The sequence below is a fragment of the Sorex araneus genome, chromosome 7 (assembly GCF_027595985.1).
Source record: "Sorex araneus isolate mSorAra2 chromosome 7, mSorAra2.pri, whole genome shotgun sequence".
In the NCBI taxonomy this organism is placed as follows: domain Eukaryota; kingdom Metazoa; phylum Chordata; class Mammalia; order Eulipotyphla; family Soricidae; genus Sorex; species Sorex araneus.
Window position 1 is genome coordinate 54,336,325 of NC_073308.1, and position 13,521 is coordinate 54,349,845.

The 13,521-nt window shown below is 37.5% G+C and overlaps 1 protein-coding gene across 5 annotated transcripts in view; it reads right to left on the reverse strand.

Annotated features, from left to right (window-relative positions):
- Positions 1-13,521, reverse strand: part of RXFP1 (relaxin family peptide receptor 1) — a 106,774-nt gene that overhangs the window by 17,340 nt on the left and 75,913 nt on the right. For all 5 annotated transcript variants that reach the window (XM_055144912.1, XM_055144909.1, XM_055144911.1 and 2 more), the window contains 5 exons: positions 12,481-12,552; positions 12,322-12,393; positions 11,496-11,570; positions 4,149-4,220; positions 2,683-2,754 (listed from right to left, as the gene is read on the reverse strand). In XM_055144912.1, the coding sequence (XP_055000887.1) occupies positions 2,683-2,754; positions 4,149-4,220; positions 11,496-11,570; positions 12,322-12,393; positions 12,481-12,552 (363 nt within the window). The remainder of the gene's footprint in view (positions 1-2,682; positions 2,755-4,148; positions 4,221-11,495; positions 11,571-12,321; positions 12,394-12,480; positions 12,553-13,521) is intronic.

Consider the following 13,521-nt stretch of genomic DNA (forward strand, 5'->3'; position numbering starts at 1 on the left):
AATTACAGTATCTACCCAAAATCAGAATTTTAAAAAGGAATAGTAATGAGAAAAAATATTTTATTGTATTTCATCTCTTCCTCAAAGGCAAATACTTGATTGTATTTGATATGGTTCAAATTTACCCGGTGTTTGACTTCAAGCAGTATGTGTGATATGGCCATTCTTACTTCCCTTAATACCCACCCCCCCCTTGTCTATTCCCTTTGTTTCTTTTTTTCTGATAAAATAGGGATATGTTTGAAACTTAAAAGCTTCCTTTGCTTGGATTTATTAGGACTATCAAGTAGAAGGAACTCTTTCAGCTGCAGCTTTCTTTCACAGATGAAAAATACTGTCTTATCTTTTCGTGGGGCAGGACAGTTACACCTTATGTTGGTCTGCCTAACGTGGTGTGACTTCGGAGCTTAGTTATAATGCTTTTCATGGCAGCAGCTCTTGTGGTAGCTTGTAGTAGGTGCCTACCTTTCCTGCTTCATTTCTTTTTTTTCCCCTACACTATCAAAATAACTTTCACCCTGGCCTGACAGTGCTTCTGTATTCTAACTTCTTTGCTTTGGTTTTTCCTTCTACCTTGATAACCTCTAGTTTTTGTCCTCCTGGTGAATTCCCATTGATCTTTCAAGATTTTACTCAAATGTTGTTCCTTTGTGACCAGAGGCTATAGGGATGTCTTTCCAATTTACTTCTTGCATTCACTAATATGATAGTAATTGTAATACATTTAACATATATAGCACATATAATAAAATATTAACATTTTATTCATATATATATAGTGCTTCACTCTTGATGGATGTGCAAACTCTTTTAGAATGAGAACCATATTTGTTGATTTGTTGACTGTCTGCTATATAAATTAGTGTTGGGCTAGCTATTCTTCCCATCCTTACCTAGAAGATGATTAATAGATTAAATCTGTATTAATTGATTAATTAATACAGTTAATCTGTGTTAACTAATTAGTTACTCTGTGTTAACTAATTAATCTGTGTTAATATGTGTGCTTCATATTTAGGTACAGCTGGAGGCACAATTCCAATTACTAATATGGGAAGTCAAGTATATTGGTCATCTTCAGAATATGACATAGAAACATACTAAAGTAGAATTATCACTGGGATATTGAACTTCCAGATATCAAATTCAACAATTTCTGGTGGGAGTGCTAGTTTTGGTTATCAGGCCAAAACCTGACATAAAGTTCTTGCATCTTATACCATGCATTGGGATACCGCTAGCATAGATTGTAAGTGACACGTAACACATAAAGTACTGTTTTCTCAGCTTTCCTCTAGGAAAATTGATCTATACTTAACTGGGTGTGGGGTCACTTCTGAGTATTCACTGTTGTCCACTGAATGCAGGCAATGTTTCCTGAGAGTTGTTCTGCCTATGGTTTGTGTCTTCTGCCTATCTCAGTGTGAAGGTAAGGACCCCCCCAAATATTCCAGTTATATTCTTTGTTGGGGGACAAGACATACCTAGAAATACATAGTGGTGCTCCAGGGAATATATGTGGTGTGGAAGACTGAACTGTGATTCCCATGCAAGGCAAGCACCTTACCCGGTGTACTATCCCTCTATCCCTAAAGGCAAAGTTTTTTTTTTTTTTTCTTTTTGGGTCACACCCGGTGATGCACAGGGATTACTTCTGGCTCTGCACTCACGAATTACCACTGGTGGTGCTCAGGGGACCATATGGGATGCTGGGAATAGAATCTGGGTTGGCCGCGTGCAAGGCAAACGCCCTACCCACTGTGCTATTGCTCCAGCTCCCGCTAAAGGCAAAGTTTCATCAAATTTTCAAACCATTTGAACCTCTCCATATTCCAGACTTGTTCCGGAAAATGCAAAAAATCAAATTAGTATCTAGCCTCTACTTTAGGAAAACATAATTGGAAAATAAATCTTAAATATTTAAAAATAAGCGTGCCTGAAGGATATATGCTACAATGATCTATATATACATATATACATATATATAGCTGATAAACAGATACTATGTGCTTGGACAACAAGGATTTGGTTTATCATAGAGTTGCTTTAGCGCTCTTTGGCATTGTGTTTTCTCTTAAAAGGGGGCATTATGGCTAGCTATTTTAACTTATCTTTCTCTTTATTGTTATAGATTGGGTGTGTCTGAAATAAGGGTATCATGGGACTGGAGAGACAGTACAAAGCTAAGGTGTGGCACGCATGCAGCTGCAGGCTGTAACTCAGGTCGAATCCTGGCACCATGGATGATTCCCTAGAACTGCAAGCTGTGGTCCAATCCTCTCCCCGAAGGTGGAGATATCTTCTAAAAATTTGCCTAATCTCGGAACCCTAACTTTTTAGTAAATTTAAAGAAAAATATGGGGTCCCTTTCTAACAATGAGAAAGAGTTAGATAGTGTGTATTATACCTATTAATTTTACTCTGGCTTATTCTTTTTCTATAACTATGTTCTTTATTATATCAGTTTACTCAAAATTTTTAAAAAAAATTTCCTCTCGTATATATTTTTGCTCACCGTTTGAGTTCTGTTGTGGCCTAAGATACATAAAAATAGTGCTGGAAATAAATAGCTAAAATTTAAAATAAAAATATTTCCCAAATATGTAAAGGCGTATGTGTATAATAAATGTAAAATACAATAGGAAGACATTTTGTTATCAATATATATTTAATCAAACTTACAATTCATCTAGTTTCTGGAGAGATACAAAAGTATTTTCATGTAGGTGATTGATTTTGTTTTTTCTGATAACCCTGAAAGTAAAAATGGAAAAAATAGCTGTAATTTCTTGAGAATATAACCCCCCAATTAGAGGAAGGTAAAAGACTGCTGAAATAAAGATAGTTATAAACAGTGCATTTCCCATGTCAAGATAGCTAAAATTACATCATGATAACATCATGATAACATTCCTAATTTTATTTTAGTCTTAAGCATGCCAAACATTTTGTTGATGATAACAAAACATGAAAACATTTTTATTAAAATAAGGGCCTGAATAGAGATGAAAACTTTAACACTTGAGAATAGGCTGTATATCATGCAACCCAGAGCACAGAAAAAGCCACCCCAAGTAGGCACAGTCCATATGTGAGGTACATATCCCATGTTCCGTAGCGCTCAAACTGACGTAGTCATTGATGTGATTTGGGGTGATGGATCACCTCAGTATTTCCAGTTTGGGCTGTTGAATCAGACCAGAACTCTTGATAGTTCATTCTGCACAAAGAACTAAACTATAAGAAAGTTTTATTCTTTTGTTTTTTAAATGTTTTTTTGATCTAGTTGTGCTCAGGACTTACTCCTGGCTTTGCACTTGGGAATAACTCTTGGCAGTGCTTGAGGGATAGATGGGGTGCTAGAGGTCAAACCCAGGTTCACTGTGTGCGGAGATAGTACCACCTACTATACTATCTGTCACTTCTGCTTTGAGCATAACTTCAAAAATTCACTTCACTTCTCTTCCAGATCATCAAAAATGCTGGTCTGGACAGACAGCATTGCTTTCATTACCAGCATGTGCACTGCAAGCCAAAGTTTGAAATCGCTGTTCTGGAAAAGTAAACTGTCAGTGAGGCAGCTCTATTTTTATTCTGAAGGAAGCTCAGCATCCTTTACTTTTATGGAAGAGGCAACGTGGAGTTAAAATAGCAGAGAGGAATAGGCAAAATTCCACTGCTGAACAATCTGAGACCCATCTCTAAGGATCATAATCATAGCCTCAGCGTTAGGACAATTATATACTATTTTTTCGTTTATTGTGATAAACTTCTTTTCTGAATCTTTGTAGAAATAATTCACACAGGGAGAGTGTTATTAGAAAATCAGAGTTCAAATATCCCCAAACGTGACCCAACGATTCAAGGTAGTTTGTCCATTAAAATGAACACGACTTAACTTACAAGGAAACAGGTTTTAGAAAATATGATGCCCTTCTGATGATTCATGTATGTTATGAATCTGCAGCTACTTTTGGTGTGAATTGCCATAATTTTTCCCACATGCTTCTATTTCAAAAAGATTTTAAGTTACATGTAAACTTTTATTATCATTACTTTATGCATTTATTCTAGCTTGTTGCCATGAATGATTGTGTTTATACAGATACATATAACATTACTTTAAAAGTAAATAAATCATTACTTACAAGACAGTCAAATTGTTGCATGAAATAAAGGTCAAATTCTTTAGATTATGGATATGGTTGCCTTCAAAGTCCCTAGAACATAAAAATAGGAGATGATAAGCCTGAGTGTAATAATAGGCAGAAATAAATTGGTTAAAAATTGTTGCCTTCCAAAAAATACCTTTTCCCACCATACTATTTATTTCATATAGATTTTTCCATATTCCTAGTTTTGTAATATTTGAAATAACATACTTAATGGTCTCTTTTTCTATGTTAGCAATAAATTGTTTTGAGCTAATATCTATAGCACTTATTTATATGAATATATATGTTATCCTGAAAAATATAAAGGAGAATAAAGATTTAAATAGAAAACCTTTATTATGGTAGATACTGACTTTGCTAACAGATAATTAAAAGTGAACCATACTAAATAAATACTAGTCTAGATTCTTAATTCAAGAGCTACAAATGATTGTTTCTAAGGGGTGGTATACTATTTCATGACAGCCTGAAGACTATTCTAATATTATTATTCAAATGACCACTGGCAAAACAATTTTTATCCTTTAACTCCTTTTTGCCGAAACACTCCTCCAAAATCCTCAAGTGCTTTTTAACTTACATATTCATTCATTTTTAAAAATAATATTTTAAATGAAATCATCATGACTTAAAAACTTATTTATGATTGCGATCTAGGCAGACAATGTTCCAGCATTAGTCCCTTCACTGGTTTTGATTTCCCTCCAATAATGTCCCCAGTTTCTTTCCCACACCCCTGTATGCCCCTATGAAAGTCCTGTTTTTCTTTGTTTGTTTTAGGCACTGTGGTTTGCAATTAAATTAGCTTTACAATACTGAGAAGGTATCATGAGTATCACTTTACTTCCTTTCAGCACCCAGTTCTTCTCCAGAGGGATCACTTCCCTCCATCATTGTCATAGTTTTCCTTTCCTTGCCAAGTGTTTCCTACAAAACCAGTGCGATCTCCTGATCTGGGTTATGTGTAACCGCCAGGCCAGCGCAGGAGCCAGGCCGTCCGTGGGACCTGCACATTGAGTCCCCTTGAGCTCACTGTAGTGTGATGTTATATGACCGTTAGGAGTTTTGTCTGAGTAGTAAAATTTGTCAAAAAACTTGTTTTGTTATCTTCATAGTTATGATGATTTTCTGTAATGCCCCCCTTTTATTGGTAGGTTTATAGTGGAAATTTATAGGACAAGACTTAGCTGAGGCAAGGGATATATTTTCACAAGAAAGTGCTGGTGGTTAAATTTACTGGGTCTCTCCTAAAACTTAACATGCCAGTTGTCATATAATATAGAGCCACTTGATGCTGGCAACTAAAATATATAAACTGAAATGTGCTGCAGCTGCTAAAATCTGTAAAGGAAGCATGAGTAGCACTGGTAGGAGTGCCTGCATTCTGATAAAAACTTCATTCTGCTGGGTAGGCTACTTTGGACTAAGTCAGCTGTATTTTGGAAGTGGAAATAAAAACGGTCCATGTTATAAATTATATCTGGAAGATTAAAATCTCAGGGGTCTACGTCAAGTCAACAGAAGGAAAGGGTGTATTTCTAACAGAGAATAGGGGAGGGGAAAGAAAAGAAAAAAAGAGAAATTTTCGAAGTTAAGTCAGAGAAGAAACAGGTTTATTTTTTATGTTTCTTCAAATTGCTAAATTAGATATACTGGATGAAAGACACAAAATCACTTAGATTTAGCTCATAAACTATAGTATCTAGAGTATAAACTAAAACCATTCAGATTTAACTCATAATATGGTATCTAGAGAATAAACCAAGTGCTCCAGAGACAGCGTACTCTAACACAAAACTTTGCAGATGGGATTTCTCTAGTGTACGGAATAGCACTGTAGCACTGTCGTCCCATTGCTTATCGATTTGCTCGAGTGGGCACCAGTAACGTCTCCATTGTGAGATTTGTTACTGTTTTTGGCATATCGAATATGCCCTGGGGAGCTTTCCAGGCTCTGCTGTATAGATGGGATAGAAATAATTACTAATAGGAGCACTGTAGGATAATTTATATAAAGTATGTAATGTAGGGAACCCAATTTGATTCTGGGAAGTGGGTGACCCCCCACACATTGCCAGAGGTTAACTCCTGAGCACAGAGGCAAGAACAGTCCTGAGCAGTGCTGGCTGTGGCACCAAACCTCTAAATAAAAAGAACTAGCTGGTAGCACATCATAAACAATACGTATTAGTTAAGAACACCTACATCATATTAAAAAAATCTGCATGTATAATTACATAAGGCACTCAATGTTTAAACATGTTATAACTGCTTATTCTTCATACCTTGTCAATAGGTTCACAACAGTAATTCAAATCAACAAGCTTTACTGGCACCAGTGGACAGCTGTTAAAGATGATATTTTGGGATCTGAGCATCCTGCCTACTATAGTATGCACCGCCAGGATTGATTCCTGAGTGCTGAGCTAGGAGGAACTCCGAGTTCCTGGTGTGGCCCCAAAACAAATAAATAAAATCTTTCAGCAAAGAATGTTGTATTAAATCTTAAATCTGGGTTCTGAGCATTCGAAAGAAAAATCCCTGTTACTGTACTAAATTGGAAACCAATCATTTTGGCTTCTTTCTGTTGCTGTTGCAATTAGGGACCGCCAAGACTGTGGGTCTCTTACGACAGACTAGCCATTTCTGTTCCTATTTTATTGCCATTCCCATTATCTACCAGCAGGTGGTGACGCTCTCTAAAGCTTCACAAAATCTTAAATGAGTTGATAGTAGCTTCCCCCTATAGTAAGTTAGCAAAAATAATTAAACTAGTTCAGTTAAACTAATTTATAGAGAAGTACTAACAGGCATGTATCAAAATACAAATTAGGAATTTTGTGGTGATATGGAATTTGATGATATGGTTATTTTAAGTTTAATTTCGAGTTAAACTTTTATTTATGAATTGGTTTCCACTTTCTCCTCTAGAATAGAGGTTTTTGGCCTTGAAATGCAAGGACAGGGTTTACAACACACTGATCAGCGGAGGTGTGCAAAGTTGCTTCGTATCCCCGGAGTTTTGTGTGGACCATTTTTGTCTAGATCCTGAGTCTAGATTAGTTTTTCACTTAGTGTCATGCCTCTGATTCCAACCACTTAAATTTTCTTTTTATACATGATAGAACTAATATCAAAATGAAAAATTGCTTCTTCTCGCTGAAGAACAGTAAAAAGCAGAATGGCTAAATCTCAGCAATCCTACCTTTTTCTCCCCAATTTTATTATTCTGTTGGCTTTTTTGGCGATACTCAAGGGTTACTTCGGGCTCTACTTTCAGGAATCACTCTTGGGGGTATTCAGGAAACTAAATGGGTTGCGGGAGATCCAACCATTTTTTTTTTTTGCCTTGTGCACAGCAAACACCCTACCTGCTGTACGTATCGCCCCTGCCAGACAATTTTGTTTCCTTTCAGCAGCATGAGGATCTCTTACTCTTTGCATCCTTCCCTATCTTTCTGGCTCCTATTCAAAAGAGCAAATGCAGAAAAGGAAGAAAAAGTGCTAAAGGAGGAAAAAGCCCCGACTTGTATGAACTTACCTGTATAGACACACTGACCTCTGTCTAGTCTCAGAGGAATAGATAACCCTGCTGCTTTGGGCTAATCCCTCCACCTGTTTCTTTTCTTTTCTTTTCTTTTTTTTTTTTTTTTGCTTTTTGGGTCACACCCAGCGATGCTCAGGGGTTACTCCTGGCTTTGCACTCAGGAATTACTCCTGGCAGTGCTTGGGGAACCATATGGGATGCCGGGGATCGAAACCGGGTCGGCCGCGTGCAAGGCAAACGCCCTACCCGCTGTGCTATCGCTCCGGCCCCTCCACCTGTTTCTTTATTTTATTTTTCTAGTGGGAGCAGGGCACATCAGGCGGTGCTCTGTGCTCAGGGATCACTCCTGGTGGTGCTTGGGAAACAAAACCTGGTCCGGATCAGGTCTGGCCACAGGCAAGGGAAGCGCTCTGCCCGCTGTGCTCTCTCTCTAGTGCCATGGTCTCCTATTCCCGTCCTTGTTCTTAATTAAATCATTATTTTTTCAGATTCTTCATATTACCTTATTTTGCCAATATCTAAACTTTTATAGTACATTTAAAAATAAAAGTGTATTCTCTCGATCTTTAGTTCATCTTTGGCTATTATACATTTCATTTGGCTATTGTATAGGTTTTTTTTTTCTTTTTGGGTCACACTTGGCAATGGTTTATTCCTTGCTCTATACTCAGAAATCACTCCTGTTAGTGCTCGGGGGACCATAAGGGATGCTGGATCTTCCATAATGCCAAAAGGAGAGAGAGAGTATGGGGAATATTATCTGCCATGGAGGCAGGGGAAGGGTGGGAAAGGGGGCTATACCCGGGATATTGGTGGTGGGGAATGTGCACTGGTGGAGGGATGGGTGTTTGATCATTGTGAGATTGTAACCCAAACATGAAAGCTTGTAATTATCTCACAGTGATTCAATAAATTTTTTTAAAAAAGGGATGCTGGGAATTGAACCCGGGTAGGCCTCCTACAAGACAGACACCCTACCTGCTGCGCTGTCTCTCCAGCCCTATTATGTAGATTTTTTATTACAAAAACTAACTTCCTCCCTCCTCCCTTACTACCTCCCTCCTCCCTCCCTTCCTCCCTCCTTCCCTCACTCCCCTTCTTTCCTCCCTCCCTCTCTCCCTCCCTCCCTCCCTCCCTTCCTTCCTTCCTCCCTCCCTCCCTCTCTCCCTCCCTCCCTCCCTCCCTCCCTCCCTCCCTCCCTCCCTCCCTCCCTTCCTTCCTTCCTTCCTTCCTTCCTTCCTTCCTTCCTTCCTTCCTTCCTTCCTTCCTTCCTTCCTTCCTTCCTTCCTTTCTTCCTTCCTTCCTTCCTTCCTTCCCTTTTTCTTTCTTTTTAGAACACACCCAACAATGTCCTGGGATCCTGGGGTCACTCCTGGCTCCGCCATCAGGAATTACTCCTGGCAGTGTGCGGGAGGAACATAAAGATGCTGGGGATCAAACCCGGTTGGCATCGTGCAAGACAAGCACCAGACAAACTGTACTATCATTTGGGCCCAACTTTCTTTCTTTTAGAATTTCCAAAGTTTCATTGTGATGTTTACAGATTTTGTTGCTTTGAAATTTCTGTGTTTTATGGGGCTGGAGTGATAGCACAGTGGGAAGGGTGTTTGCTTTGCACGTGGCTGACCTGGGTTCAATTCCCAGCATCCCATATGGTCCCCTGAGCACCACCAAAAGTAATTCTTGAGTGCAGAGCCAGGAGTAACCCCTGTGCATCACCAGGTGTGACCCAAAAAGCAAAACCAAAAAAAAAAAAAGAAATTTCTGCCTTTTAATTTGTAGTATGTTATATTGCTGTAATTTGTAAGTGTATGTTCCTGGTTAGTCACATGCCTTTTACTTTATGTGTATTTTTCTACTAAACTTGAGTAGATTGCATTTTTGCAAATTTTTAGTCAAAATCAACCAGAATTTTCAGTTTTATTAGGTGAAATTAATGTTCAGGGCAAAAATATTATAAACATTAAAAAAACTTGTAAAACAAAAACTATTATGACTGGAAATAAAATTGGGCTGTTTACTATCAGAAATTCATAAGGAATTAGTTCTTTTAGAAAGAAAAGATTTGTAGATGATAACTTTACTGATGAGATTTTTTAAAAGTCCATTACTTTAGTGACAAATTTTAGTCATTTGCATTTTCATCTGAAATGATATTTGGTGTCTTTTGAAATGCAAATTAGAGGTGTACAATTATATGTGCATAATATATCCTAATTTTGCTTCTGGGCTCAATGCATTCATTTTAAGTGGTATATTTACCCAATGTATCTATTAATTGTATTCAATTAGTAAGTTTGAATTATCGAACTTGTGGTAACTGTTAATGCATTCATTCGACTCCAATTCAGTTTGTTAATACAAACGATAGTGAAGATAGTTTACCCTTCTCTGATGATGTTAGCTTGCAATAATGGGTGTACTCTACCCTCAGATCAACATGCCCCCTGGATTGACAATGGGATTGACGAAGTTTGTCTTTCCCTTGATAGACCCAAACTAGTATGTTTTGAATTATTATGTCTCCTTTTTTAGAGTATGTCTTGCACCTGCTTTCTCTTTTATGGTGAGGAGTGTGGTGGGGATAGTTTAGGCTACACCTGGATATACTCAGGACTTAATCCTTGCTCTGTTCTCAGGAATCACTCCTGGTCACTCCTGGCATACAGAGAGGTCACATGGGTTGCTGGGTATTAAATGAGGGTCAACAGTTATGCATTGCAAGCATCATTTTTTTTTCTTTTTGGGTCACACCTGGCGATGCACAGGGGTTACTCCTGGCTCTGCACTCAGGAATCACTTCTGGCAGTACTCAGGGGACCATATGGGATGCTGGGAATCGAACCCAGGTTGGCTGCGTGCAAGGCAAATGCCCTACCCACTGTGCTATTGCTCCAGCCCCGCATTGCAAGCATTTTAACCTCTGTACCCCTTGTATCTGCTTTCTTATTAGATTAATCGTCATTTCTCACCAAAATAATTTTTTTCTGACTCTAACATTCCCCTGTATTTTTAATTTGGTATTTATGATGAACTTTAGAAATATAACAAGAAAGCATTAAAATTTGCTGCAAAATGAGAAAAAGGAAAATTTTCATGTAACAATGTAGATGCAGTTAATTGGTTGAACTTATCAATAACTATTTCTCTGATTTATCTCTTTATTTTGCCTTTTTTAACAGACAGTTTAAAATGCAACTTAAAATACTTAAAAAATTTATAGTTGATTATTCTGAATTTAGGGATGAAATGAAAAGGATGTTGTCTTTTTGTACAAAATGAATAGATAGACAGGGTGAAGAAGGGAATACTTTATAGACATGATGTTTTCACTTCTGTCTTCTTTCTTTCTGTCCTAAAGGTTTTATTTCTATTTAATTTAAATTGGCAAAAACCACTTTGGATTCTGAGTCACACTCAGGGATTACTCTAAAATCAGGGATTACTCCTGATGGTTCTTGGGGATCAGATGTGGTGCCAGGGATTTATCTAGGGTTGGCCTTGTGCAAGTCAAGCATCTTAACATCTGTGCTATTTCTCTGGCCCCTGTTTACTACTTTGTTTTTTAAAACAGACTTTCTACTTTTACAATGCATAGGAGAGTTTGTTTAGAATGTGCCTGTTTTATTGTAAAGCAAAATTGTGCTGAAGTCAATCAAAAAATAAAAAGTGACATATTAACAAACTATCATTAAATAAAGCCTAGTATCCAAAATAACTAGACCCAACGAGAAATGTTAGCTGCCTTTTCAGAAGATGATATAGCAACTTACAGCCAATGTAGCTTTGGCATGTGTTGACAAAGAGGCTTATCAGGTAAACGGGTGAGGGCATTGTTCATGAGCACTCTGAAAAGAAGAAAAGAAACCAAAGGAGCCACATATTTCTGACTCATTTCTCAATTTAATTCAAACATGGTATTAATACTATTTTTTAAATAAAACCATGAATCATTTGTTGCAGTCTCTGTGTTTCCTCTGAGTCTCCTTCTATTTAAACACCTGTTAGTAATAAAATTCAATTGAGAGCTTTCACATGAATAATGGAACAACGTTAGCACGTGGAAAAAACTTCTGCTCTTCATCAGAAAGTACTAAAAAGGAAGCGTTTTACAATTGTTTTTTTTTGTTTGCTTGTTTTTTGATTTTTTTGGGTCACACCCAGCACACACTCAGGGGTTACTTTTGGCTCTGCACTCAGGAGTTACTCCTGGCAGTGCTTGGGGGACCATATGGGATGCCGAGGATTGAACCCAACTCGGCTCCGCGCAAGGCAACCACCCTCTCCTCTGTCCTATTGCTCTGGCCCCTGTTATTATTATTTTTAACTGAGATTCATATAGGGCAGTGACGGTGATCTGTTATGGCAGTAATGGCCTAAGAATATTGTCATAAAATAGTCCATAAGATGAGGCCATATTTAGTTTGAACGGGCTGACATTTTAGAACACTGAAAGTTTTATGTGAAAAATATGATTGAGATAGATTTTAGGACTTCTCAAATTTTAATAATTCCAAATTTAGTACTGTCAAACTAAAACCATTACCTTATTTATGTTTTTTGTCAATTAAAAATTTTGCCTTATTTTTTAATACTTACAAGAGAATAAGAGAATTTAGTCCATAAAATGTTAGTGGGGAAATTCGACTGAGGTGGTTATCTTCAATAATCCTGCCAGTGCAGAAAAAAATTATGCAGTAAATATATTTTTAGAAAGTAAAAGCAACTAGTTTAATATGCCACAAAAATTAAACATACAGCCATTCCAGTCTATGTAGATCTTCAAAAACACCAGGCTTCAGGAAGGTAATTCTGTTATAACTGAGGTATCTGAAAAAGAAAAAAGGACTCTAATAAGTTTGTAGGTTTTGGTAGCTTAAAACAAGAAAAGGAAAATTAAAAGCCGTTCATCTTAAATTTTCTGCAGTGCAATTACTTCTGATCATCATATTTCCCTATCTCTGGTTATCTAAAATCTCTTTTTCTCACTTACCTTTTAATAGCAAACTTTTAATTTTCCATAAATCAATATGATTGATGATTTCATTAATCTAATCATTTATTCTTTAATTGATTTTGGATACTAGCTCCCTGGCTATGCAGTAGGCATATTATCCCTTTTTTTAGACAGGAGATAACATATGAAAAGCTTATTAGATCAACATAGGGAAAATATTGACATGTAAAACAAATGATTGGTTTATTGAAGAGTAGAAATCAGCTGGCTTTCCTGGCAGTGGGGAACTATGTATCTTGGAAGAGTGAGGAAACAGGAAGACTAAACTAAAGGAATGACTGGAAAGAGTCTTGGATGAAAACAGCTTCCCTAAGAAAGGTTAGAATGAGTGCTGGTGTGGATAATGACTAAAAAGAAACCCACATTAACTGTGAATGTGAAGGCAAATTGGCACAACAACTGTTGTCCCGTTGTTCATCGATTTGCTTGGGCAGGCACCAGTAACGTCTCCGTTGTGAGACTTGTTGTTACTGTTTTTGGCATGTCTAATACGCCATGGGTAGCTTGCTAGGCTCTGCTGTGCAGGTGGGATAATCTTGGTAGCTTGCTAGGCTCTCCAAGAGGGATGGAGGAATCGAACTTGGGTCGGCTGCGTGCAAGGCAAAAGCCCAACCTGCTGTGCTATCGCTCCAGTCCGGCACAACCACTACAAACAATATTATGGAGAGTTCTCTAAATATAACAGTACCATGTGATCTTTCATTTCTTTATCCCGAGAACAAAAGACAAGGTGAATATTCACAAAAGTATTCACCCCTATATTCATCATAGCATCACTTATG